The 27,659-nt window shown below is 49.1% G+C and overlaps 9 protein-coding genes across 9 annotated transcripts; 3 read left to right on the top strand and 6 right to left on the bottom strand.

The window, feature by feature from the left end:
* Positions 1-414: 414 nt before the first annotated feature.
* KY384_001476 (uncharacterized protein) lies at positions 415-1,655 on the top strand (the record flags this gene model as incomplete). The annotated part of the gene is made up of 2 exons (XM_044810006.1): positions 415-917; positions 947-1,655. 2 exons carry the CDS (start codon positions 415-417, stop codon positions 1,653-1,655), a joined length of 1,212 nt encoding a protein of 403 aa, XP_044673018.1.
* Positions 1,656-2,445: 790 nt separating this feature from the next.
* KY384_001475 (uncharacterized protein) lies at positions 2,446-3,084 on the top strand (the record flags this gene model as incomplete). Its single annotated transcript, XM_044810005.1, has 2 exons — positions 2,446-2,556; positions 2,593-3,084. The coding sequence occupies 2 exons, from the start codon at positions 2,446-2,448 to the stop codon at positions 3,082-3,084; spliced, it is 603 nt and encodes a 200-aa protein (XP_044673017.1).
* A 1,748-nt stretch (positions 3,085-4,832) lies between these two features.
* RPS21 (40S ribosomal protein S21) lies at positions 4,833-5,151 on the bottom strand (the record flags this gene model as incomplete). The annotated part of the gene is made up of 2 exons (XM_044810004.1): positions 4,833-5,067; positions 5,120-5,151. 2 exons carry the CDS (start codon positions 5,149-5,151, stop codon positions 4,833-4,835), a joined length of 267 nt encoding a protein of 88 aa, XP_044673016.1.
* Positions 5,152-8,307: 3,156 nt separating this feature from the next.
* On the bottom strand, positions 8,308-9,534 carry KY384_001473 (uncharacterized protein; the record flags this gene model as incomplete). The annotated part of the gene is made up of 1 exon (XM_044810003.1): positions 8,308-9,534. The coding sequence occupies one exon, from the start codon at positions 9,532-9,534 to the stop codon at positions 8,308-8,310; it is 1,227 nt and encodes a 408-aa protein (XP_044673015.1).
* Positions 9,535-11,787: 2,253 nt separating this feature from the next.
* KY384_001472 (uncharacterized protein) lies at positions 11,788-13,284 on the bottom strand (the record flags this gene model as incomplete). Its single annotated transcript, XM_044810002.1, has 5 exons — positions 11,788-12,130; positions 12,185-12,498; positions 12,655-12,673; positions 12,957-13,124; positions 13,178-13,284. The coding sequence occupies 5 exons, from the start codon at positions 13,282-13,284 to the stop codon at positions 11,788-11,790; spliced, it is 951 nt and encodes a 316-aa protein (XP_044673014.1).
* Positions 13,285-14,463: 1,179 nt separating this feature from the next.
* On the bottom strand, positions 14,464-18,602 carry KY384_001471 (uncharacterized protein; the record flags this gene model as incomplete). The annotated part of the gene is made up of 5 exons (XM_044810001.1): positions 14,464-16,902; positions 16,985-17,761; positions 17,812-17,893; positions 17,965-18,152; positions 18,210-18,602. 5 exons carry the CDS (start codon positions 18,600-18,602, stop codon positions 14,464-14,466), a joined length of 3,879 nt encoding a protein of 1,292 aa, XP_044673013.1.
* Positions 18,603-18,944: 342 nt separating this feature from the next.
* On the bottom strand, positions 18,945-20,755 carry KY384_001470 (uncharacterized protein; the record flags this gene model as incomplete). Its single annotated transcript, XM_044810000.1, has 2 exons — positions 18,945-19,219; positions 19,279-20,755. The coding sequence occupies 2 exons, from the start codon at positions 20,753-20,755 to the stop codon at positions 18,945-18,947; spliced, it is 1,752 nt and encodes a 583-aa protein (XP_044673012.1).
* Positions 20,756-24,174: 3,419 nt separating this feature from the next.
* KY384_001469 (uncharacterized protein) lies at positions 24,175-25,578 on the bottom strand (the record flags this gene model as incomplete). Its single annotated transcript, XM_044809999.1, has 1 exon — positions 24,175-25,578. The coding sequence occupies one exon, from the start codon at positions 25,576-25,578 to the stop codon at positions 24,175-24,177; it is 1,404 nt and encodes a 467-aa protein (XP_044673011.1).
* Positions 25,579-26,591: 1,013 nt separating this feature from the next.
* On the top strand, positions 26,592-27,363 carry KY384_001468 (uncharacterized protein; the record flags this gene model as incomplete). The annotated part of the gene is made up of 2 exons (XM_044809998.1): positions 26,592-26,736; positions 26,807-27,363. The coding sequence occupies 2 exons, from the start codon at positions 26,592-26,594 to the stop codon at positions 27,361-27,363; spliced, it is 702 nt and encodes a 233-aa protein (XP_044673010.1).
* Between the last annotated feature and the right edge of the window lie 296 nt (positions 27,364-27,659).

The raw sequence follows: 27,659 nt of genomic DNA, 5'->3' as shown, positions 1-27,659 counted from the left end.
AGAACGGGTCAACTGCGGGCGCTAAATGCCGAAAATAAGCCCTAGGAGTATAACTGTTATGTTCAAAGGACTGTGTAATCTCCCCCCTCATCCTGTTTCGTACCGCGGATTATTCCTCTTGGGACTTGGGACTTGGGACTGCATGGGCGGTCGAGACCGACAAACAACGAGGCATTGCTCATCACGTAAGCAGGAGCTCGAGTCCAGTGATGCCCGCATTATTTGCCCCTTGCCAACCACAGACATCACCGCTCCCATTTAATTCTTATTGAATTCTTTCCACAGCGCCCCCTCCTTCAGGCTTTGCGCCGCCAACGCCACCTCGTGGCCGTACTCTTACTTCCTTGCTTAGCCATTCCTGTCCCTCAGAGGCTCTGAAAACTTTTGCCGCTTGCCTGGCCTGCTTTCTTCATCATGACGATATCAGAGCAAATGTATTTGGCTGCCGCATCTAGGCCATTACGTGGTACCCTACTGCTGCTGCTATTCTTGGGCAGCTATTACTTCGGCAATCCATTTTCGGCCACTCCTGCTGTTCCAGGGAAGCCTACAAAAGAAGACGGGACTTCTTGGACCTCCTGGGTAGCTGACTCGGAGCAGGCAAAGAGCCCAGCGAGTAACAGCAGTCTGAAACTGAATGAGCTGCACGAGAATGGTCCCAGGATACGGCAGGCTACAATGATATACGAGACCGACAAATTCAACAGCGTGTATGAAAGAGCGGTGGATTCACATTTGAGACACGGAGAACGTTGGAATAACCCGACCCATATCTTGCGCCATGACATCGTGGACGCCGGATTCTTCAACAAGCCTGCCTTCCTCCTCGGTATCGTCATCAATGAGATGGCGAAACCGTACGGAAAGAGGGCGGATTGGCTCGTGTATGTGGCCTGGGCTGTTGCAGGCCTTCCGAGGTAGTTGCCTGTGCTGACTCATGATCCAGGTGGTTCGACGCCGACACAGTCCTTCTGAACAACGAAGTGTCCTGGTCGCTTTTTCTTCCTCCGCCCGAGTTCAACGAAATCAATTTCCTCGCCACCAAGGATCAAAACGGCTTCAATGCAGGCATGTTCTTCATTCGTATTTGTGAATGGAGCGTCAACATGCTTTCTGAGGTTGTATCTCTACGCCAATTCAAGCCAACCCTCGAGCTACCTTTCTATGACCAAAGTGCTATGCTATGGGCGATTGAACGCCCTGGCTATGAGGAACACGCTGTCTATCAGCCTCACAATTGGTGGAACAGTTTTGGTGTCCAAGGTCAACCCATGCCTACGGACAGGTTCCTCTTGCATTTTGCGGGTGTGGACTGCTGCGGTGGACCTGAGTCTAAGGGAACGATCATGACTAGATGGCTAGACAAGATGGACATCAACCCTGACGAGTATTCCACGCCATTGGATGATTTGACACTACCGGCAGAAGTCAAGGAATTCTGGAGCAACCTGATAACAGCCCGGAAGACCATGGAGACTGCAGACCAATGGTCGATGGATAACAAATACGAAGGAAACGATCTGAAGGCTGCGAGAGTAGAATTGAGACAGACAATGATGAGCGAAGCGGATGATTTTGCCAAAATCAATGCTGGCGTCAAACGCATGGAGAACATCATGAGCGACGCCTCAAAACGTGTCGACGGAGATAGGTAACTGTCTACCGGCCATGGGAGACGCAAGTTCGATCTCAAAGGATAATGGCCATCCTAGAGACGGCGACCGAAGCAAGCAGCGCATCAACAGCGCTGACAGCAGCAAAGGGGGAACCGGACGATGCGCCTTTTCTCTACGACAGAAAAAAAGCATGTAGCGCTGAATTGCCAGCAGAAATGCACTGCCCGCCGTATCAAGCCATTCGCAGACGTGCGGCGATTGGCCGGGGTTCGGGAGCGGGTATCAACATGAATGCCTCCAAAATATGGGATGATCTTGCTTTGAGGGGTATGCGGCGAGGAATGTGGCTTCCAGTCGGGTCTCTTGGTTGTATGTTATACGATTGATAGATGTAAGAATACAGTGGGATAGGGGGGTAGGACAAGGCTGGCGTTTCAATAAATTTTCACGGGGTCTTAGTAGTCGGCCTGCTTTTGCTGACTAAATCGTTAATATGAGAATCGAATGGGGTAAGATTTCGATAGCTTCCATTTCTTCGGCCACTGTAGAATAGAAAGCCATGTCAATGGAATAACGCATCTCGCCGATGGAAGCAGCGCTAATACATTTTCGTGGCAGAGGGGAGATGGGACTTAGGGAGTGGTGCCCTGGTGAGAGGGTGAGAGGGGGAGGCGGCCTTGGACAGGACAGGACAGGACAGGGGTTCTGTTTGTGACCGTAATTTCCAGCTCAATGCTTATTGACCACTTCCTCTGCGGAGGATGCCTCCCATCATGCCGTTTTCCACGACAGATGGCTCTCCAGCTTCTGCATTCTCTGCGCCTTGTCAATGGCAAGCCATCATGAGGTTGCCGCCCGTTATTGGGGTCACTTGATTCAGCAGGACAAGAAACCGTCTCCCGTCTTACAACAACTACTGCTCGGGCTTGCAAAGTACATCGTATGCTGGATTGAGCCCTACATGATATCGACAAAGCTAACATGCTTGCAGAAGAAACATGTCGCTCCCTGGGACGTCGACTGCCTCACCCCTCCCAAGCTAGCTACCTTCTACCGACTTGTGGGCGGCGACTACGATCCCCTGTTCCTGGACACCCAAGACTCGTCTCTGTCCTTCATCTACCAGTCACTCGGCTGTTTCCATACTCTCCAGCCCACCAAAGACCCGTACACATCACCCACAGTACCCGCATTGACAGCACGCGGCTTTGTGAAATGGCAGACCATGCAATTGCTGCTTGATCCGGCAGAACATGTGCCATTCCTACAGGAAGCTGTGAAGCGTTTTGACTTGGTCAATTCGCAAGATGGCGAACCATTTCCCAGCTTACTCCCTCGAGAGGCTTTACCGATGAAGCCAGACAAAGCCATGGTGGACTGGCATGACCTGGTATCTGAAAAGCTCATGCTGGATGTTAAAGCATCGCGAGAGCCCACAAAGACCCCCCCAGACCTCCCTTGGCCCTGAGTGATGTTGATGCAGATAGCTCACGTCCAACGTCTGCGGACTCGCATTCGATCGAGTCGCAATCTCTCGTGGATGCTGCAAGCTTTTTCCAGCAACCGCGAAGATCTACTTACATGAACGGCGGGCCAGCACCGGTCATCAATGTTCATCCCCCACCGCGCAGTACGCCAGCCCCAAAATCCAGAGAGCCTGCTCCGTCTATGCCCCGCCGAAGCAGCTTCCCTCCACAATATGCCCGACAAGCCAATCGATCAGCGCCTCCACAGAATCCGTACCATCCACCTACCCCATCCCGTCCGAAAGGGCATGTCCGAGCTCCTAGTACTATCTCTACAAGCTCATGCAGTTCAGATACCTCAAGTGTGAGTACGAGCACGGCGTCTCACAGCCCTGTACAATATCATTCTCAGTTGGCGAATGATCCTCGCCCACCTGCATCCCAGGGGAATCTAGCAGGCATGCCTTTTTTGCAGAGAGCCTACAGTCAGCCAAATGTCCCTTCTCAATCACAAAACGCAAACCGATCGCCAGGAATGGTACCAAATGCCAGAGGTTTGAATGTTCGATGGCAGGACCCCCCGCCCAAAAGCGCTTGGACCCAACCAACGAAGCCAATATTGGGATGGGTACCTCCTCCGACGCAGAATGGAGCTCGTCAGGGCTTTGATCCGGGGTTGAGCAGGGCGAGATCCGTTGGTTCGCGACCTGCTACTGGGTACTATCCCCCTACGGCCCAAGCAGGCATGAGCTCGAGAAAGTACGGAAATGAAACATCAAGAAGATAGGCGAGTTGCATGATTTACATTTTCGGTTTGCAATACTCATATAGACAATGATACCCTTTTCAAAGGCTTGTAGACGAACCTTGTAATTATAGAAATAGCGTCAAATATCAATACTACCTCTTCTCAACCATCCATAGTCATCGTAGCGAAGCGTCTCATAATTTGATTTCATTGACTTGATAGGTTTTGGTGGCCAGTAGACAATGTAGTACAACACAAAAGCTTGTGCTATTCTTCTCAAATAAACAAACACAGAAAGCGGCGCCTCGTAGAACCCTTGGTCATTTTTCTCCCTTCGTCGAATATACATGATCACGATCATCCCCCTATGTCTCGACTTACCCATTATGATCGAAACATGTTTTTTGACCTGTAAGATTGTTATAATTAATTGGTTTATAATGGCTTTGTTGGGGCAAGAGGTGCAAATTATGAAACATAAGAAATACCACAGGTCGCGATGGGAAGCTTCAGTCAGGAGCCGGAACTTTCTTGGAGAAAGAAAATGGGACACAGACTTCTACGAAAGATCATTGATATTCGAAGAGCTGTGGAAGTAAAGTATGTCCCGCCCGTATCTGTGACAAATCCAGTGATCTTGAGGAATCTATCTCTTCAAAGGCGGTTTGACAATCTTGGTCAGCACTTCTTTGTTCAAGTCCCATGGGTAAGTGGAGAGATGAAGCTGTGAGATCAGTAAAGGTGACTGATCAAGCGTGTGGCCGTGTACGAAAACAACTTTCAGGGCTAGGTATCATTGGGACAAATCGTTCTTTCTGGGCACGTTATTTGCAAGATGTATCATTGATTGCTCTTCTGTTTCACACACAGCGTTCATTGGCGGTCAGGTCTTTCATGAGCTGTCTATCCTTGTTATCTTCTCTCGCATATCTCGCTCCCTAAATCGACAGAGTCAGCATTTTCTTCTCTGATCCCGAATGCAGTCAATCTCACGCTCCCTCTCTACCTCTGCCGACTCCCACTCCACACATTCTTCAATAACCCATCCCTTTGCGTGAGCCTATTCAGACTGTCGTCTCCCTCTCCCATCGACCTCACGAACCCGCACAGCGCATACACCTGATTCTCCCCGGTATATCTTCCATTCTCATCGACTTTTCCGACGGATATCTGGACGGAGGCGTGATCTTTGGCTTTTATTATGCGGCCTGTAGCAGAGCATTTGCGGGGGACGTAGCTGTGAGAGGTTTGAGTTAGTTGGTGACTTTGATAGTTCAAGGTGAACATACAGATCTACGAGCTCGCCTTTTTCGTTTTCCATATTGCCAAAGTGGTTATGGTCAGCTCGAAGTGGTAGGTTGGCGATGCTGGAAGAGGATGGTGAGGTGTGGATTCGCTTGCAGCTGCTAGGACAATCATAGGCTAGCGGCTTGGCACATATTCCCTATGGATCAAGGGTTAGAAGAATAAATCTCCACGATTTTGGTTGAGGGTGGCATCTGTCCGTGTACAAGAGACCACTTTTAATGATAAATACGTAAGGCTACCGTAGATTTAATTTGAATCAGATTCGACAGGTCGGGAACGTCCTGGTCTTCGCCAACTCCTCAAACGCTTCCATACCTTCAAACACGCAGTCGTTACCAACTCACCCACTTGTGCCTCACCTTTGTAGCTCTATTCTGTTGGCACGCTCCCAGTGTCACCGAGAGCCCCACGATCTTCGATGGAGGCAGCTGCCGTAATTCTCAAGCGGTCTTTTGCCACCAGAAACCCTTTTGCTCGTGAGTTGAGAAGCCTTGTCGACGGCAGACAACGCCTGGCAAAAGAAAATATTGGCCATTTTCAAACGAGAGTACAATGTTTAGGCACTCACCAATGGTTGTGAAGCATACGCTTCTGCGCCAAATGCGATGGCTTCTAGTCACCACTCCATCATATTCCTCCTACAGTCTTTAAGCTGGCTGGTATTGATCTTATCTCGAATTGTTAGAAATCGTTTCGAGCATTTCCCTCATCTTAATTTGAAGGTCTGATCTCGAATGTTGCTTCTTCGTTCGTTTACTGCATCGACCGTTTTGCCCCACATGATATCATCGTCATGCAGATATGTATCACCGACAAAGATGTGGTGATCAGATACCGGTCTCAGTATACAAGGGACTCGCCCACCATAGAGTACACAAACTTCGTCACCTTCCCGCATCATCTTTGGGCCTAGACCCAAATAGCCGCTGTGGGTGACATAAACCCGCCGATTGTGAGAAAAGCTTCTGGCGCTTGTCGTCCAATTTTCTACACGTTCGGCCTGCGATGAAGCAGATGGCGAGTCCCAGCTGCTGTGGTCAACCCGTTGTGTGGAACTTGTAGGCGTTACCAGCTCAGTTATCGGGCGTCCATCTGGATTGGTAGGAGAACTTTCAATTTCTGTGAGGAGAGCTCGGACGTTACCTTTAGATTGCTTAACGAAATAGCTCGTCATTTGTTCGCTGCCCATGCTGGAGCCGGCCTTCTCGTGAAGTATGCAAACAAATCTCTCAACCTTGCTGTTGCATCTGGATTTTGCGTCATTTCTAGCATTGCTAGGCCCCCTTCAGAGCATCAGTTCTCATCTCATCATTGAATGAAAACACGGTCTGAGTATTATCACTAGGTCCGGAATGGTTTGCGGGCTGAAAGGGGCCTGATGAGACGTTTCCTGCTAAAGGGTAATTGCTCTCCGGCTGGGTTCCTTGACTAGTCAATGGCGGTCTCGAACGGTCTCCCGCACGCCTATATTCGGCAATTTGAATAGCAAGCGTGAAGGCGTCTGCAACGCCCTGTGACTTGAGTTCCAACCATACAATGACACGTGTAGCTCGCTTGTAAATAGCACGCATGTATCGCACCTGCCTTGTACGAACGGATCTTGCTCCGGTGGTAAGGCATAGTAACAGCAAGCTGCCATATCTGTCGTACTGCAGACAATACCCGGCGATTATGGTTGCAACTTCAACCAGGCAAGCAATCCTCCTGGACGACTAGAAGAAGTCACAGCTGATGCATCCATTGCATTCGGATGGTATCCGAGTCCTGCGGGTTTCTGCACACGTTGACGCAGCACGCCGTCGTTCGAATCTGCACCGAGCAAGAGGCATCCGATAGGATACCGAACGACAGGTGTATATGCCAGCTTTTAGCTCCGACGTAGATCGTATTTTGCGTCATGAACGCTGTTTCCCGCCATGTGCTAGTTGAAGACGGTCCAGCTCAGGTCAGGACAATGACAAATAGCCACGAAGGTGTTGGGTGCGACAAGTGGTCTGGGGATGCCCCTCCATGAGTATTTGATAAACCTGCAGATCCCTTCCATGCGATGCTTCCAAGGCTTCTGGTGTCAGACCTACGCGGGCTCTAGAGCCGTCTTAGCTAGTCGGACTAGGGCCGCAGGAACCGTCACGCCCGGAGATCCAAGCCGTACGGAAAAGTGTCATCCAGATAATTCGGGTCAGAGGGACTCGAATAGGAAGTGGGGCACTTGCGCTGAGTGAAGATGACGAAGTGTTGTAGTTGGTGGGGTCGTCAAAGACACTCATGGGTATTTAAACGCCCTTGGTCTTCCTTCACTTCTTCATTCTTCACCCACGCATTCTTATCCCCTCACCAAAAGTCTTAAGCTGCAAGCCTAACTCACTCTAACAACAACATAACACAAAGCTGCCCTTCGATCACTCAAGATGACGACTTACAACGGAAAGTGCCATTGTGGCCAAACCGAGTGGACTGCCAAACTTGACGATCAAGCGCATATTCTTTGGTATGATCTTCACCCGCGCTGAAGCAACCGCTTACCTGTGGAGTAGCCATTGTGATGCTTGCAAGCTCCTCTCTGGTGGCGAGAACACCTTGAACGCTATCGCCAACGAGAGTGACATCAAGATCACCAAGGGAACCACCAAGACCTACACTTATCAAGGTGACTCCGGTAAGTCCTGATTTTCGTCCTCCGATCGCCAGCTTTCTGTTTCAACTTGCGCGCAACAAGGTTTGTTAACAGTATCTCTCAGGCAAGCCCGTCAACTGTTACTATTGCCCCAACTGCACTAGTCACATCTATCATCACCAGACTGTGCTCGGTCCTAAGATCATCATTCGTACCGGTCTCTTGGAGGGTGGCAAGAAGTTCCCGGTTGCTGCCGAGATTTTTGGCAAGGACAAGCTGGACTGGCAACCAGCTATCGCAGCCAAAGTCTTCAGTGGCCCACCGGAGTAGATCCGAGGATGTCACCTGATGCAACAGGGGGTAGTGTGGATTAGCTAGTGGTGACAGTGACATAGAGAAGACATCTGTGCATAGCAGAGCGAGGATACATGAGCATCAGGCGACATGCTTCAGTGGCGAGGGTAGCCAAGGCGGCCAATTTAGTTTCGTAGACGAAACCAAGTAACTCTCAATCCGCCGTCTACTTTTTTTGGCCTTTTCAAGACTGTTCGGCAATCACTTCGTTCCTCGTTTGGATTTAATACCTCTCAGTTTCTCTTCCCAGACTTCCTTCTCTAAGCTCTCTCTTAAGGTCACAATATCAGGCGGGATGTACCTCATTTGCACGCTTGGGGCACCCTTTATGTACCTTAATTGCTCGTGCACACCCATGACGACGCTCTCGAGATACAACTGTGAGTTCTTGTTGTCGTACTTGGTCCCAGCAAGCTTTGGAAACAGTGTTTTCTCCCCCTTAAAGTGCTCTAGCAGGGGCATGTGTCCCGGTAAGGCTGGATGCAGCGACTTATCCGCACCGATGCAGATAGCCGTCTCGTACGCCCACGCCTTGGCCACGTTGCGTGGTGTGTAGCCACCCCCACCGAGAACAAGCAAGGGCACACCAAAACGTTTCACAAAGTCGACACACGAGCCATGCGCTTCCACGTTGAGGTTGAAGCATCCAAGTCGGTCACCTCCCAAGGAATCAGCACCACATTGGATCACGATTGCTGTTGGCCGGTAGACGTCAAAACAAGGCCCAATGATATCTCTGAAAAGTTGCTGGTAAGACGCATCATCTATGCCATCATTTAGAGGCACATTCAACGCGTGATGTGCACCTGGGCTGCTATTATTCAAGGGTCCGGTATCGGCCAGAGCACCAGTGCCAGGAAAGAAATCCGAAGGGGAGTATTTGTGGAATGAAACAGTCATCACGCGATCGGTAGACCAGAACGCCTGCTCTACGCCATCTCCATGATGCACATCGATATCTATGTAGAGGACTCGAGGGTGATGAAAGAGTAATTGAAGGATGGCGAGCACGATGTCATTGATGTAGCAGAAGCCCGACGCTTCAGTTTTCTTCGCATGATGTAACCCGCCTGACCAGTTGATCGCAATGTCAGACTGGTTGTTCGTGAGCTTGCGGGCTGCATCTAAAGACGCGCCAGTGTATAGTGAGCAGTACTCGAAGAGGCCGTCAAAGATCGGGCAATCATCACCTGTACCGTACAAGCATGTGGGTTCCTCGGAATGCAATGGATTTGATTTTGGCGTGACGCTTTGGAGAAAGTCAACATAGTCTTCCTTATGAAACGCTGACAGCTCTTCGCTCGTAGCTTTTCGAGGTCTGTAGACGTCCATAGCCTTGTACATGCCATACGATAGCACAATCTTGTTGGTCAGAGTCAAGCGCCATGGCTTCATGGGATGATTGGCACCGAAGTGCATGGACTCCATTTCTGAGTTGGCATGGTAGGAAACCGTGTAACCTTTCGGCCTCCTTATATTGTTTTTGATAGCCTCGTGTTGTATCTTTTCGTCAACCGACAAGGTAGAAGTGGAGCCCCTTTGAGGATGATTGTAATCATGGACAATAGTATTTCTCCCCATTTTTCAGTTTATTTTTGCAATCTATGTTATGGACGCGTATGTTGCGTTGAAACATCTCGACACAATTCGTCCATTCTGCTTGAGATCCACCATACGGCGTAGAGAACGTCTGATAGCCACGTTGTCTTCCGGCAGGTACAGCTCTAGGATACAGTGCATTCAGGAATGCAGGTGTAGATGCCGGCGCGCATCTTCAACAAACTCCGCCCTTGATGCTGGATCTGATGTGCCAAGCAATTTGTCAGCAGGGGAACCCGTCCTTTAGGTTCATCGAATCAATTTCACGCCCTTCCGAGTTCACTCACAGCCTCGAGACTTTCTTTCGCTTTCATCAATTTGTGTGATACAAATTCTGGGTCCAGGGTCGAAAAATTCCATTTCCTGAAAAGGGGTTGAGAGTCAAGAGTCGTATTCGCATTCCTGCATTCTGCGATTTCATTTTCAAAAGATAGTCACTTTTCTATAATCAACCCTCGTGGTTCCAGAAGGTTCTGGCGTTCTCTGTCCTATCGAACTAAACGATCACTGTCTTGTTATCATTCTGAGGCAAGACAACGTCAATGCCTCGTAAAAGTTGGTCTGTGAACCTTGATTGACACTCACCTTGAACGAACACATGGCTATGGCGGAGGATGCGGCTACTGTACTTGATGATTGGGTTCAGACAGTAGCAAATCTTCCAGCAGAGATCCAGCACGTCCTTGAAGAGATACAGGCGAAAGATCGCATCACGTCGGATCATCGATCGAAGATAGCTGGTCACGATATTAGCCTCCAAAAACACATCAAGACTAACGGTTGTAGTCAAGCCAATCCGAAGGAGGAAGCTTCTTGTAAAAACGTCAGCTCGCTCTATGACAAGACGCAAGCCTTGCAAGACGAAAAGGTCGGCTTGAGTGACCGCGCCGCAACCCTTCTCGATCGTCAAATCAAGCGATTAGATCTCAAGATACGAGACCTGCAGAATGATGGCTCAATCCAGCCAGACCCGCAGCTGCCGTCTTTACTCAACAACCATATTTTGCATGGAAGGCTGCCGCCCCTCTCCAACACTCCGACTGGCGCTAACACTCCACTACATCCTGGCGCCGGCAGCACCGGTGCATCTGCACCCATAACCAACGTCTCTGTCCAACGATTAGCTCAACAGGCACATCAATCATCGACCCGACAACCATCACCCCTCTCGACTTCGGCAGCCATTCAAGCACACAATCTAACCGCTGCCCGGCAAAATGCCCGTTCTCCCTCCGCGGACAACACAAAACGGCGCCGCCTGAACCCTCACCATCTCAATCTCCCAGCCACTTCATCTGGTCTCCGACAACAGTCTCTGGGACCTGGAACGCCCAAATCAGGAGCCGAAGGCAACGTCCGTAGTGGCTCTGCGGGGCCAAGATCAACAACGAAGAAACTAGCCGGTGGCCGCGGCGGCGCCGTACCCCAACGCATCACTCACCTGAAACCGGCGTCCGCTAACAAAAAGCCCGGCCCTGCAGCCCGGCGACGCGCGCGACAAAAATCCGGAACGCCCGCGTCGACACGGGATGATGTATCCAGTGTAGACGGGTCGCAAGACGCAGAGGCTGACGAGGATGTCGAGATGGAGGATCGAGAGCAGGAGAATGAGGGAGATGAAGGGGACGAAGAGGACGATGGGGACGGGGACGATAGGAAGTATTGTACTTGTCGGAGTGTGAGTTATGGGAACATGGTGGCGTGTGATAATGATGATTGCCCGTATGAGTGGTTTCATTGGAGTTGCGTGGGAATTACGAGTGAGCCAAAGGGGAAATGGTACTGCCCGGAGTGTAGGCCGAGGAGATAGGTAGGCAGTCTCGGATGAAAAGAGAGCAAGTCTGCTTCGCGACTAAAGAGAGAGGGAAAGTCTCCTTTCCAACACACTAAGATGAGGATGAAGAGGTGAATGACAGCATATGCTATCGAATCTTAAAGCTTCTGTGGTATCATCCGCTCTGCTTCCAGTCGAAATGTTTTTCGCTCTCATTAAATCATGCAAGGCTCTACCCTCATCTGAGCTTACTTCAAACCACTTGAATTCGCTCAATCAACTGACCAAAAAGAGGAAATTAATGCCCATCACGCCGTCTTTGCGTCAACAAATTCATCTTCCTCAGAAGTCAAAGTGTCCACTCGCTTGATTGGATGCCCGGGCAGAAGTGGCTCTTGGAGACTTGGTGGAGCATGGTTGGATTCTGATATAATATGCTGATCTGGCAGCCGTGACGGAGGTTCTGGTTGTGTCGATGGTGCAGAGTCGCCAAAGTCTATCAAATCACCACTGGGAGCTGGAGGCTGAGATGTGGCAGATTTAGAAGGGGCTGAACCGTTAGGGTGTGCGACTGATACTGGTTTCTGACCTCTCAATATGGGCGCGACTAAGAGAATTTGTTTTGCTTTGATCTCAGGTGTTGCACCGTCGCTGTTCCAGGGTTCAGTTTTCTATTAGGGGTGCTGCCGGTCATGATAGACTTACATGTTGGCATTTAGTATCCAGTCAAGGTCTTCTTCTCCCTCCTCCGAGCCCCCTGGACCACCTCTTACTGGCCTGAAGTATCTTGGTTGCCATTCAATACCCTGCTCGAGTCTGTTCGCTGTCTCGTCTCGTTGTCTGTCCTCTATGCGTGACTTTTCTTCGGTTGCAGCAACGTGATCGGACGCTTTCACAGCTTGCGCTGTCTTATACCATAGCTTTTGGGATTCCCGCTCTTCCTGTTCCTCGAGTGGGCGAACCAAGGGTGATGTGTGCTTTGCGGAAGTAGCATTGAACAGTCCTTGTTTCTGGCCAGTCTAGTACCATTAGCAGAATTCCAGTCTACTCTGCCTTCGAACAACATGCCAAGAGGTTTTTTGCAATCATCTCTCCGTTCCAAATTCCAGACAATTCGAACAATGTTTCGCCAGTCTTCTCGTTCTTGATGACGCCTCCGATGGCATTGTATGTACCTGAAAAGTAGCCCTTGGTCTTGAACTCGATGTCGGCTGTCAGACCAGTTTCCGGACACCGCACATAGCTATGGTCTCCAAGCTCATACTTCATTTTTCCGAACAGGATGCCACGGGCGTACATATTTGGTTGTGTACAGAAGCTGAACGCGCTGTTAGTTCCTTGCGAAAGGTCCTAGCTTTTTCATGCGTACTATCTTTCACCGCCCTTTGACGCCCCTCTATTCAAAAACCGTAAGACACCAACCCCTTCCATAAGACTGGCGGCGGAGTTGCCCAAGAATTTACTTCGAGGCTTCAACGCTCCATCTATCCTGATATTATGCTCAGGTGCCATGAAGAAATAGCTGGACTTTGGCGGATGATGCGAGGTCTGTTCGGATATGTAGTAGCCTTTGGTCTGATCTGGATACTCCCAGTAGCATGTGAAGGTCTCGCCGAGGATAGGATTCAAGGGTTTCTTGACACCACTGTAGAAGGCTCAGTCCACTGGTTAGGCTTAGAGTATTCAAACCAAGCTTACGGCGGCTTGATGTGCCATCCGCTGAGGTAGAATTTGACAACGGAGAGAAAGCGTTGTACAGGATCGTCAACATCCGGCATCGGCAGCAGTGTTTCTGGGTGGGCCATGAAACTAGTCACGGTTCAATGAAGGCTTCTTTAGCATGATAGAGGACAGACATACTTCGTGATCCTTTCCAACATCGAACGAGGCTCAAGTATAAAGGTAGGTAGGGTGACACGGCTGAGGTCAGCGCCCGGCCGCAGCTGTGAAATGATATGTGAGAGGACTGTTATGGCCGGAATCCTTTCAGTGTATATTCGAGATACTTCTGTTCAATATGCACTGACCATTGCCTTGATCGGGCTCCACCACTGGATCAAATCAGCGTCGTTGTAGGTGCCATACTTTCTTGAGGCAGCACTCACCGGTTTCTTCACCGTCGCTCACTGGGTCGGACTTGCTTTCGTCCATGGACGACTTCTCTGGAAATTTGCGGTCAGATCGGACTTGCTGGAGTCATCAGGGCTGACCTACTGCTACTCAGCGAAAGCCTCCGCGGCTCGCCATGGATGTGGTGCCCCAACGGCATTGTAATCCAGCGAATTGCTAGAGTTGTTCGGAGCGAAGCAGGGGGTTGTGAGCTATCTCAAGAAGGGAAAGAGTCCATAAGAAGAGCTATGAAACGAAGCATCTTATAGGCAACGTTTAGGGTAACACATGATCAGGTTCAAAAGGCAATTGAGCAGGTGCTGTTTCGGCCTGGTATTACCATCACAAATGACGCAGGACTTGGCATTGCAATATTAGTTCTATTAAAATCAGCCGCTCCCTCCTTTCTCCGGGCGTCAGCCTACGCAAGATGGGTCTCTTTTACAGTCCGACGTTGTGACCGATGGCCTGGAAGCAGAGCTCAGTATTAATGATCGTCGCCGTAGCAGTCTGAATAGCTCTCTGCACCAAGTCAGCCGATCGCAGTCCGAAAAGCGCGACTCTTGATCTCAAACGTGCGTGCCTAATCGTTTATGGGAGCTGACAGGGCTTCCTTGGATTCATCGAGCACATTCTTGCAGACTCGGCCTTTCCTGGTAATGTTGGGTAAAAGTCATTTGCAAAGAGAGGTCATGTCATTATGCTATCTGAACGTCAAGTTTCTAAAACTTGAAATGCGAAAAACGTCGTTCTCGTCAATGCCGGTGCCCATCACCTTGGCCGATATCTGATTGTCGAGATATTCTCAAGACTTGGTAAGAAAAGAATGTGGTTTTTAAAAACGCAAAGCCTTTTTTCGCCGCCACCAATGCTCCTCACCACGTGACATTCTCAGTTGGCTTTGCCTCAGCACGCCAAAGGCTGGGATCTTGCGAAGATCCGTTCTCGTCCGCCGTGTGCTCTACTTGACCAGCATTTTCGTCTCCTTCCTTCTCTGCTTGACTAGCATCCTCGTCTGCCTTTTTCACGGCTTCGCCATCATTTTCTCCCCAAGCTGCAGGCTGCTGTGGCGGACTTGAGTCGGTGGCCGCAACTCCTAACCAACCTTCTGGCTGACCAGTTTCGGTGTTTTCCTCCTCCAACTCGTCCAGTGGTAGGAATTCCGAGTTGACTTCTTTCTGCTTGCGACCAGGTAACTTTAGGCCGATATTTACTTTGCCTAGTGCATTTTTGAAGTGGCATATTGACGACAAGTGGCCTTGTTTGCCGCATTTTTGGCAGTATCTCATCTCCTTGCCGTGATAGTCCTTGACCATGTGTCCTGTCTCGAGGCATCTGCTGCACTGGATATCAGGGCATTGAGAAGCTATATGACCCGGCTTATTGCAATTGCGACATGTCTTGACCTGTTTTTCTCGCTTAGGCTTGTCACAATCACTCGAATGGTGACCAAGTTCTTGACAATTATAGCACTTCATGTCTTTGTTCTTGGCAGCTCGCTTCTCCGCTATGGATTCCTCTCTACGAGGACAATCTAAGTTCCTATGCGCGAAGAACTCTCCACAATGTTTGCATGCGTAGGTCTTTTGGAATTCCAACATCTCGTCGTTCGATGTGGAGAAATTGATCCATTTCGCTTCGGGCAATTCATGCGGGTCCCGGACATTTACGCGGACGTGCATACCATCATAGTAGGCGTGAAGACGTGACAAGGTTTTCTGATTCTCTTGAACTTCATCACTCGTAATTTCTACCGAGTCTTCGGCAGCCGCTCTGAATCGACGTAATTCCTTGTCTCGTTGTAAGGTATCGATGTCGCCGACAACGCAAAAGAAATTGATTGCTCGTGATATAGCGACGTTCAGTCGTCTTGGATTAGAGATATGTCCGATGGTACATCGGCGATAATAGGATGTCGTCTGATCGAAATAGACCCCGCCATTCTCGTCACCTTGAAAGGTGTCCGTCGTTTTGACTCCGAGCTTAGAGATATCTTGCGCTCTCCAGAAAGCATCGTTGCGCTGTAGTTCGTGCAGTACCACGTGGTACTTACGCAACTGTTCCTTGTATGGAGCTATGATTGTAATATCTTTAAGCGTCATCGTGGTTTTCTGGAGGACTTGCTTGATGTGATTTAAACAGACGGCGATGTTCTCGAGATTATACCGACTCTTTGACTCACTGACAATCGTTACGCCCTTTTCGACATTCAAGAATACATGAGGGGTGTCGGTCTTTATTTTGTGCGTCTCCGTCAAGAACTTGATGATTTCTTTAGAGACTGAACGATTTCGCAAACGAGTCTCTATTGCGTCGACGACATTGCCATCGTATGACAAAATGTTGCATAACTTTGACAGTCCTTCTGTCATGCGGTGTTGCTCCGTAAGCATGAAGCAAGGGAAATTGTTCTGGTAAAGTCGGGTGTAGAAAGAATACTCTTCTTGACGTGCGAATGGATTGGCAGGTGTTTCGTTTTCGGTCTGTGCATATTTTGAAACCACGACTGGCGCTAGCTGCCTCGGATCACCAATGATCACGACCAAGGTAGTCGAGTCGACATTATTGAGAATCGGCATAAGGATTTCGAGATCTTTGGCTAGACTTGCCTCGTCAATTACAATAACTTCAGGTGAAATAGCCTTCCTGAGAGTTGTTGCGTCCGAGTTGGAGAGCGTAGCGTGGACGGTGCTTGCCTTGCCGAGGATATGGCTAAACGCATCTATGGCCAAGGATCGAATACTCGGGAATTCTCGCACAACAGGCGTTTCGATCGAAGGTTCTGTCGTCGACCCAGACTTGCTCTCGTCCTCAGCGCTCTTGAATGACGCGTCTAGATAATCGCCAGTATTAATGGTCCTCGTCGATGACGGTAAATTTTTTTCTAAGGCTTCTTGTTCAGACTTGCTCTCATAATCAGGGTCCCAGAAGGCGTCGAAGAAGACTCTTAGCGGATGCTCGACGTCAAGCTCTGGTTTCGTTTTCACTAGTTTACCATCGACGAGGATCCCAAGACTCTCCAGAAGTCGACGATGAAGCGAGGCTCCCTCCCAGACATTTGCACTATGTTTCTTCCCAGACCACATAGTATCAGTACGTAACAAGTTGTCTTGAATTGTCTTCATATAAGCCTTGTCGGTTGCTACAGGCAACTTCTTGTCAGGAGTTTTGTCTGTATTGACACTTTCTTGACGACTGTCGACATGCCCGTGTAACGAACTGTAGAGCGCCATGACATTCCTTGCCTCGTCGTTGTCATTGGAATATCGGATGACGTCTGACTTTCGGGCTTTTTTCTCGTCAAGGTCCAGATCCTTCAACATGCCGACATTGGGTATTGAAGTTGTATTTATTTTTATTTATATAGGGGTGGTAGGGGGCCTTGTAGTTCATGACCTTGCACATAGCTCCAAATATGCTCGCCATGAAGGTATTACCACTTCCAGGCGGGCCCTGTACCAACGAAAGAAGATGTTGAGAAGACATCATATGCTCGACTGCTTCTGCTTGGCTGCTTATCAAGATTTCTGAACGAGCTCTAAGCTCTTTTTCTTGCTTGTCGGTGATCTTGGGGTCATTGAAGAAGAGCTGACGGTCACCAGATGGTCTGAAATCTCTACCCATGTGTAAAGTCCGAATATCATCGAACTTTGGGTCTGCCTTAGTGAACAAACGGTTTGCTGCTTTGACAAGTCGTCGATGTGCTTGATCACTGATTACTGGGCAAATCGTCGCCTTGGCTTTTTGAAAATCTTCGGGCTGCTGCTCCGGCTTAGGTGCCGAGGAAACTTCTCTCACATCTTCATCTGGTCGATGGACGAATATGAAGAGATCACCGTAGACCTCGTGCCCAGGAAGAGTTGGTCGCGCTACATAGGGCCATGCAGTGGCAGTTTTTGCCTCTTTGCCTTGATCGACGAGTATGACGCCGCTTTCCCCTGGTGCGAAGAATTGTTGCATGAGCGAGCCTTCCGGGAGCCGACCGTACACAGCGTAGGTCTTTGGCAACCCGTTTTTTGTCAGCCTAGTATCTGCAGGGCAGAAGACGAAGTCACGAGGTTCTTTGAGAAGGTCGGCAATAACCTCCCTCACTAAGTCGAACTCTCGCATCTCAGCATATCCTAAAATAATACCAGCGATTTCTGCGTCTTCGAAGCTCTGCTTTGCGGGTAGCTTTCGTGGTCTCGATTACGCCCAAAATTGTCGACATTCCATTGCACAACTGGATTTCTCGTCTTGCTGTAATATTCTTGGAGGTATTGTCGACCTTTGAATTTGCAAAGTTCCTCTTTCAAGAACTCAAATCTGACATTAATATTCGTGTTTGGAGCCCGAAAATAAACGTCGAAATTCTCGGATGATAGAAGGTTAGTCACTGAAGTCGCTGCTTCTTGCTCGCGTCGTCTTTGTAGTCGGCGGTTTCGTGGACATGAAAATCTGGTTTTCCGTGCAGGAGTTTGGATTCGTTGATAGGAAATCGTACGTCAATCAAAGCATTTGCTCGGCGGTCTTCAAAGTGCATGTTAAAAGTGACGCGATACCCCTCGCTAGCTTTAAAGCTGCCCTGAATGATTGTCAGATTTACTTAGTCATGACATGTCAAAATCGAGAGATGGCTTACAAGTTTCACTTGCCCTTCGTCGTTATCGTGAAAAACTACTACAACATTCATCAAAGTGTGACTTTTCTCTCTGGCCGTCCAAGTTTTCTTCAGCACTTCAAGTGAGACTACATAATCCTCAGCGCCTGGTTGCTGCCCGTCAGTCTGCTGGGTGTCAGTAGTCGCTGTTGTGGCTTCTCCACCATTGTCTGGTGGCGCTGTATCTTCCTGAGAGGTGTTGGATGTCACATTGCCGCCATCTCCGTTGCTGTTGTCAGGCTTTGCGGTGTCAGAATCAGACTTGACCTCATTCCAGCCGTCTCCGTTGCTGTTGCCAGGCTTTGCAGTCTCAGAATCAGGCTTCGTTTTGACTGCACTATTAGAGTCGGTCGAGATGACGGCCTGTACATCCATGATGTGTCTTCAGGCCGCAGATACGCGTCAGGTATCAGATAATAGTTTGACAATTTATCAATTCTTGAGCACTATTTACCAGTGCAAGGGCGAAGTTAAAAACACACAATAATCGACAGTAATCTCTACTACTGCGAAGAAGAAAGAAGGAAAAAGTAAAAAAGTGGCGGGAAGAGGTGGGCGACAACACAGTGTCACCAGTGTGAATGTTGACGCTAAGTGAATGTTGACGCTAAGCCAGAAATGGTGCTCGACACACTGTTGAAGACAGCAAAGTAAGTCTAAGTCATTCGCGACATTGATTTAGGAAGCTATTTCTTACACAAAGTAGTATCAAGCCTATCAGGCATTATCTCGCCCCAAACCGGCTTTGTACCTAGCCAATGCTCGGTTCCTACTTGTCTTGTGATCCACGCACATCTTCGGATACGCCAAGATGCCCTTCGCTCCTCTACCGTGCGGATCATGAATCGCTTTACCTTGTACATGTGCCAGCTCGGGAACCCAGCGCCTGATATACTCTCCGTCAGGATCAAACTTCTCGGACTGCAGTATTGGATTGAAAATCCTGAAATACGGTTGAGGATCGACTCCTGTGGATGCTGAGAAGCCCCAGCCTAAGCAAATTTCCAAATTAGTCATATTTTTATGGAGATAGTGGCTCTTTGTACTGTACCTCCATTATTCGAAGCAAAATCGCCATCTATGAGGTGCAGCATAAAGTACTTCTCGCCCATCCGCCAGTCAATCATCAAGTCCTTTGCGAGGAAGGATGCAACACCCATGCGCGCTCTATTGTGCATGTAACCGGAAAAGTTCAGCTGCCGCATAGCAGCGTCGATGAAAGGATAGCCGGTCACACCGTGACTCCATTTTTCGAACATCCGGTTCTCGTATTCCCACTGTATACCAGAGAATTCTGGCTTAAATGGCTTATTCATGCAAACATAAGGCCAGTGCACAAGAACATGTCGATAAAAATCGCGCCATGCGACCTCAGAGATCCAACCTGCGATCCCTGAGATGCCTCCGTCTAACTTCTTTGTCGTGTTGCTTTCCTGTGCCATAGCTATTGCCGTCCGCGCTGACAGAGTGCCCGCAGCAAGGTGGACAGAGACGACAGCGGTAGCGTTCGCGGCTGGGAAGTTGCGGGTTTCTTTATAAGTTTTGATCCTTTCGTTGACAAATTTACATACGCGATCGCGAGCTTCGTGCTCGCCTGCTGGCCACATGCTTTCAAAGCGCTTCCTCTCCTGGTCCGTCAATCGCTTGTTGTCAGGCGCATCGGGTATTGGCCAATTGAAAAGTTCTTTAAACTTTTCTCTGGTAATTGATGGGTTGTTCTTCGGTTCATCGTATAGCTTGAGATGGTATGAATGAGTATGTAGATACGATAGCCATGCCCGGAACCATGGACTGTACACCGAATATTGACTTCCACTACCACTGGACAGTAGTCCTGGTTGAATTACGCATGTATCATGCACAGTATCCACCGCAACAGCTGACTCAACTCCCTTTCTTGTGAGCAATGCTTCTCTCCGTAATTCGTCGACCTCATACTCAATGTTGGTAAACAAATGTGAAGCGCCCCACTGTTGGCAGCGCTCAAGTATTAAGTTGGGAATGTTTTTTCGCTTCTCTTCAATTAGAATGACAAGGGGGATATCGAATTCGTCCAGATCCTCCTTCAGCACCTGCAATGACCGCAACATAAAGTCGACTCGGACAGGACTCCTTGCATGTGCCTTGAAATCCTGAGGGCTCACCACGTATAGGCAGATTAAGGGGACGTTCTTGCTTTTTGCCTTCTCCGAGGCCAAATGCAAGGCCTTGTTGTCTGCAAGTCTGAGGTCGGATTTAAACCAGTGAATTACAGCATCCTTAACAGGCAATTTATCTCGCCAGGCCTTTGTTTCCTTCTGGGCCTTCTCAAGCGTCTCTATCGGCCGCTCGAGCTCGTTGTTCTTGTACATTGCGCAGCGCTCATTCGACATCTGAGGTGGGTAGAATTCGCGATCAACGATGTACTCCTCTTCTTTGCGCGAGTGGTCAAACCTTGAGGGCGCGCTCTTCGGTTTTTTGCTGGGGCCGGGGGAAGTGGTCGCCTTGCGTTTGACAGCAGTAGTAGAACCTCCATTGGTGAGCGACATTGCTCAGTCGAGGCAATAATGCGTGAGAATAGATTCTACGCGTGCTATAGATCAGGCAATCAATTGACTTCGAGGTAGGAAATAGCGCACGTCATTTGAAAGAATTAAAGGAGACGCCAAGAACCAGTAATACCCGAGGGTCGGTTAGTCTGAACGCGGCTAGAAGATAATACAATCTGGCGTGGCAGATTTCTACCACTATCATTGTCTGCCGCACTATCACTTCTACCATCATATTCCCAGCCAAGCTCTCGTGCTGCCTCGTCGGACCATAAGGGGAGGATTGTACCGCCAAACAACCAGAAGGCATCGGCGTACGTACTGTTGATCGCTATTAGAAGCAGGACGACTACTATGAACATGAAAGCGTTTGCGCCAATATGAAATCTAAAGATTCACTACCTACAATCATTTTCATTTGGTGCCCAGCGAGAGTACCAGGATCTGATGGGCACTACACTCTGTGGACTTTTGGGTCCGATGGCCCGATGATGACAAGTGACGACCCTATGATGTCTTTATATCCCCAGATGAAGCATCTACAAAGCCTGAAGAGAATGGCAGCTTCTAGAAAGCCTCATTTACCCAATTATTATGATGGGACAACACTGAACCTGACTATTGGAACGTTCAAACAAGGGTGAAGGAGACGAATAGTTGCAAAATCTATTGCTCGAGTCTATTGGAATATTAATGTAAGAAGTCTTTCTAAAGCCTGTGTTTCTAGATTTTCGAAGCTGGGGGGTTCTTTATATAAAGAATGTGTCAAGTTTGTTCACAACTGCATTCAACCATGCCCAGGGTCCCAGATACTTACCAGGGAATGTTTTCTCCGCCATTTAATAATCATGTTGAGACAGAGCCATGTTTGCGAGCATGTATGTACTTATTACAACAGGAGAAGCTCGTGAAGTTGCTCGCTCATTCCGAGACTTGGTTGCTGTTTCGCTGCTGATTCAGAGGGCTGTTTGGGTGGCCGTTGTGAATGGCAGCCTCGTCTAATGCCGGTCGTATTGGGAAAGGATCTTCTCCATCTTCACCACGCCGATCTTCGAGTGCGTAGTTAGTCTTGTACATATCCTTGATTCTCTTCGTCAGATCTGCCATTTTCTCATTGTAGACGTCGAATTCTGCTAGAACGGTATTTCCGTTGCTGACTAGCACGTTACTCGTCAGTCCTATATCAAATGTGAAAAGTCGAAGGAATACGCGCCTGTAACGGTTTCAACGTCTATCGAATAATCAAGATTCATCAAACCAGTGAGAGTATCCCTTTGAAAGTATGGCTCCAGACGGTTTCTACTTTCTTGATTCTCCTCGTTGAAATGTCTATTCATTCCCTTTCTTTGCAAGGCACAAGTCGCCCTAGTACACTGAGGACATTGCCTAAGAGAATTCTCGCCATTTAGAACCTTGGAAATGCTGTCACCGGGGATAGGGGGTCCACCGCAAGCATATGTACCAATCAGAGCAGGCATCGTAGATGATTGGCGAATTACTTCGGCTGTCAGCTTCAAGTCGAGGCTTCTTTGATCAAAGGTCTTGGTTGCAGCTGCAAGCAATGGATGAAGAAGTGTGAGAACGTTTTGTTTAGAGAAGAAGAGGACAGGACATGGTCTTATACCTTGGGAAATTTGCACTGCTTTGAGATTGAAACGATTATCATGTCGTGCACAGACATAGGTTGAACAGAGGACCCACGGATACTGCACAAGTAGCAAGAGATTTGTGTGGCAAAGCTGTGGTATTGGATTACGCTGCGAGCAAAACGAGCCTCACAGGATTTTGTGATTGTTCCTTCGCCAGCAATCAACAACTTCAAGCTTTTGTTGGGTCTGTATGCATGTACCTGGCCGCAGACCGGCTGCCTAGATACCACAGGGCCAAGGTCAGAGTGCCGCTTTTGCATCTATGGTACATCAAGAGCAAAAGCCGTGGTTGAAATACGAGGTTGTACATGACAACCTCCGCTTGGTAACGCCACCTGGAAGTTGAGACGTGCTCACATGGGCAGGATGCCTCTGAAACACCAATCATCAAATCAGCCGAGCATACCAACGAGTATGCATCACACTCTATGCATCGTACAGAAGTGGAAGTAGATGAAGGCCTACCTCTAGATGCAGTCGTCATGGGCTAGCCTTCAGCTATTCATTGGAGAGGCGACTTATTCAATAAGATCCCATGTGTTAGACACCCTGCTGTCACTCTTTTATTGCAATTTGATGACCTCATGCCAGAAACCTAGTCGAAGCCCATCGGATCAGAGATTCTCATAGGTTGGCGTCCATGTTAGTATTGTCCACTCTCTGTAAGAGACTTCTTCTGTGCAGCCACAATATGTTTCTCGGAGTTTTGAGTGTGTGACTCAGACAGGAGGAGTAGACTACGCGTACGCAAGACGAAGATCATGTGATGCTCACTCGCTCACACTATGCTTGCCAAAGTCTGCATCAAAGCCGCCACTTTTCTTGCCTCTGACTTTCGCAGACTGACCTACCCTTATGAAACGACTTTAAAGTATGGCTGTTATAAGTTACAAGTCTGTCAAACATCTCAATTTCAAGGACATTGGGGTCCAATTAAGCCTAAACCTGTTGAACCAGCCCACATATGCCTTTCATTTGTCATTGCGGTCACACCTTGTAGCCCTCACTAGCCATCTTTATAAGTTCTGCAGAGAATGCGAATACACCTACGTTCATTCCTTTGGTGCTACCACGCTAGAAAGCTGGATTGCAGTATATATATTTTTTCAAGTAGGCTCCAGGTTTGAGATGATTAAGAAATAGCAAGCAAGCAAGCGCTCTCCGTAGTTTTCATTCTTTTGCCACAATCTAGAAATCTGGCAGATCGTAGGATTCATCAACGGAACTGCGGAAATTTCTCCAAAGATCACGGCATTGAGGAAAATACCTTGCTTTTGCGTCAGTCAACATAACCCCTGAAGCTTTATCCAATTAGGTCAGCAGTACATATCGCTCCTAGATTCTGCTCAAGCTCCTAAACTCTGATTGTAGCTCTTAATGAATCATCACTCTGAGTAAGGCGGCTCTTTCTCTCCTCGCCCCTTCCTGCTATTCCTCCTTCCTTCTCCCCTTTTACTTTTTTCTCTCAGTTTGAGATCAGTTTATAGGTATTATCAATTTATGAGTAAATCTATAATACTTGCTAGAAGTTTTGGGATTCACCAGAAATAAGAAAGCAATGAATTATGAACCTTAACAATGAACTTTGAACGCATAACATGAACTTTAATCATGGATATTTTGAACATGATGTATTCAGTATGAAGTCTAACCTGGGGTATCATCTGAAAGTGTAAGTACTAGCCAAACCAGCGGCTGTCTCGAGTCTATGAAATACAAAAACTCTCACGCTATGCACATCTTTACCTCGATCCATTTATGTACGTTCCACTATTGTCCACCAACGTTGAAGATTCTAGATCGTTTGATCTTTCGACAGTCACCCTGACATCGCTTGTAATGAGTCGCTCCACTGACAGCACCAGTAGCAGAAGGGGGAGCGGGTGATGCAGTTCCCGAGAATGCGGGTTGAGCTGGGCTGATGGTAGGATTCATCATTGGTGATGCAAGGATCATCGACTGCGGGACCTGCGATGCAACCGCCTGAGCGTTGTTGGCTGGCGGGGCTTGACTGGATGCTGCAGCAGGAGCTGCAGCTTGGCTATCTGTAACGGTGACTGTTGGGGCAGCTGTCTTCAATTCCGCGACTACTTGACTGACGATCTGAGCTTTCAACGCCGCAACATCGTTCGAACCCACTTGAGCAGACGGTGCCGCAGCAGATGGCTGACTAGGCGGGTTCTGAGCCTGAGCTGAGGTGGGTGCAGGACCATTGGCTGCAGCAGGTGACTGAGGAGCAGGATTGCTTGGTGCCGGCGAGGCAGCCGGGGCTGTTGCAGCGGCTGAGGGTGCCGCCATCGCCGACAGGTATTTCGGTATCGCTTGATTGTTGTAGTTTGCCGGATCGCCCCGAATTTTCAAGCTACGGGGTTTCGACGAAGAGGTGATATCTACATCAAGACATGAAGTGTAGATTTCAGGCTTCCCGCTGGCTGAAGCCGCGCCTGGCTCTGTATGCCAATCCCAGACCCAGTATACCGTTACTGGCTTGCCCGCCGGAAGATCTGAAGGAAGCTTGATGTCGTTTTGACACGCCAAATCGGTGCCTGTAGCGGGATCGGCCGTGTGGGGGAACTGCTTCTGACGATCCTGAGAGATGGGACTCCCATTTACTTGATAACAACGTCCGTCATCGTATGTCTGTTTGGCCACCAATCTGCCACGCTTGTCACCCCCAGTGCCGTCCTCAGTCCATTTTTGGAAAACGTCTAGGAAGTTCTCGTTGGCCTTTGGTTGACTGGTCACATACACGTAGACATCACCACTGCCGGCAGGCTTGCCTGGAGGGACCTGGGGTTGAGTGACGTGGCCGTTCTCCAGATACGTTAAAGCGACCATTGAACCAGCAGGAGCTTGGAGTCGTGGAAAACCTGGTGTCTGGGTTTGAGCTTGTTGCGATTTCCGGCACATTGGGTCTGTTGCTGAGATGCCTTGCGTGATGTAGTTCTTGCTGGCGGCATTGTCGTCGCGTGCCTCGAGGGGATCGGAGGGCGGCAGGATGTGGACAAGGGAAGTGTCCTTGAAACCAGGCGCAGTCCTTGGTGTGAATGCTCGAATATAGCCAGGTTGGCCTGTGAATGATCCACTACCATCAATGATCCTTAGCTGCTCTATCCAACTATGGCCGACAACATTTGCTACAAATGTAGCCAGTACAAGAGTAGAATAATGCATGATGAGGTTGGTCTGTTGAAGAATGAATGAATGATAGTATAGGAGTGGGAGGTGTCTGATGTCTGTTTGTACGACCTGCGTGGAGGTGACTTGAGATGTTGGAAGGGTCGATGAGAGAATGTTAGGTAGAGGCAGGAAAAGAAAGTGAATTAATAATGAATGATTAAAGATACAATAGTGAAAGACCGACGCACAGCGTGGTGAGGACAAAGAAGAGAAGGTGGTATTGTTCAGCAACAATAGTCATGGAACAAGCAACATTATCGGCAGCACTGATGAACAATGGGTATTGGCGGGGGGGGGAAGAACAATAAGGGAATTTCTGCAGCGTGTCGGGTTTGCGACCGAACGTTGCCTGACGGTGATGATACTAGATACAAGAATGGAGAGCCTCCTGTGAAGCAGGTCGTGCAAGCTGCAACTACCAATAGTTGTCAGTACCAGCAGTGGTGTAAAACACGTACGGTGCAAGATGAACGACTGCGCAGGTTGTCAGCAATCGCGCTCGTTGAATGACGAGAGAAGAGCCTCGTTCTCAAACGTCGCGATGGAGGCTCTGCGGGCTCTACGGTCTCTTCAGGCCCACGCATGCAAGAATGTTTCGGCATCATGAAACCCAGCACCAGAAGATGGTCCTGTGAAGTGAAGCCATTGGCGCAGAGCGATCGGAGCCTCAAAGGATGACTGTAGGTTTCAAGTGCAGCGATTCTGGGCCTACTTTCGACCAATAAGACGCCAGAAGCCGGCCTGCGCGAACACTCGTCAGAACGTTTGATGTGCAGAGTGAATTCCATCGTCCAAGCCTGCAAAGCGTTGCGTGGAAGAGCCACGATATTATTGCTGCGTTTGATGCAAGATTCACCGAGTCGCATCTGAAGGTGAACTCAGGGTGCAATCTAGGCAGTCACGGGCATCGTCTAATTAGTGCGGGGCTTACATCTTCGTCTCTCATGAGCTCCTTGAAGCTGGTCGCACTCGTGAACCCTCATCATTTCAACTGACGCAATACAACAATGGATAGTGTAGAGAAGCGGGCCTCCTTCAGACCGGCCCTGCTCGTTGTGGACGTGCAGGAAGATTTTTGTCCCCCAGTGGGCATCATCCCCAATCTCCTCTCCGTGCCCGACAACTTACATCAAGTAGAGTGGAAGTCTTGCAGTGAGTGGTGGCCGAGAGATAGCAACAGTAATCAATGAGCTCCTCGCTTTGCCCTTTGTCTTGAAGGTAGCGACTCGGGACTTCCATCCACAGGACCACATCTCTTTTGCGACATCTCATCCGGCTCCAAATAACAAGCCCTTCGAGTCAACAGTGAAGATCTTGAATCCGTTCGATCAGTCACAGAATCATACCATTCGCCTTTGGCCTCCACATTGCGTGCAAGGAACGCCAGGGGTCGAGATCATACCTGAGATCGATGTCTCGAAGCTGGACGTGATTGTGGACAAGGGGAAAGACTCGAGGCTCGAGGTCTACTCAGGCTTTGCGGACGTCTTCGGTAGAAAGTCGTCAGAAGCAGCGACTGTGGATCTGACTAGCCTTCTGCAAGGCCATCGCATAACCCACGTATATACCGTAGGGCTTGCAGGAGACTTCTGCGTGAAATGCACTGCCGTCGACGCCAAGAAGGAAGGCTTCGAGGTGTATGTCGTGGAGGAAGCCGTCAAAAGCATTGATTCTGGGCCATCAGGCTGGGAGGGGGCAAAGGCATCAATGACCGAGCTAGGAATCCACATCGTGAGCACCAAAGGTGAAGAAGTTGCCCTCCTCAAGCAGCGAGAATAGGCCCCCCACAGCCCCTGCTCGGCGCGATCCATGCGAGAAGTCAATGTCAAAAGTTCCCAAGATGAAGCACCTGTTCTTGTTGCACTAGTGTGAATTAGAGGGCATATCTATCCGGTAACGAGGAGGCTATGTTTCGATATCTTTGATATATGTACTTCGCGGTAAGAGAAAGCGGGCCTGAGAATGAGACACCTCCGCGAAAGGGAATCGGTTGGGGGCCAGCCTCCGTCGCTTAGGGGCACGATTAGGTTTGGGGCATCGCTGATCGCTCCCGCGAGCTCCAAGCTCCAACTTCC

This window comes from Bacidia gigantensis (assembly GCF_019456465.1).
Source record: "Bacidia gigantensis strain McMullin 20006 chromosome Unknown contig_132, whole genome shotgun sequence".
In the NCBI taxonomy this organism is placed as follows: Eukaryota; Fungi; Ascomycota; class Lecanoromycetes; order Lecanorales; family Ramalinaceae; genus Bacidia; species Bacidia gigantensis.
This window is presented reverse-complemented; position numbering and strand designations above follow the sequence as displayed.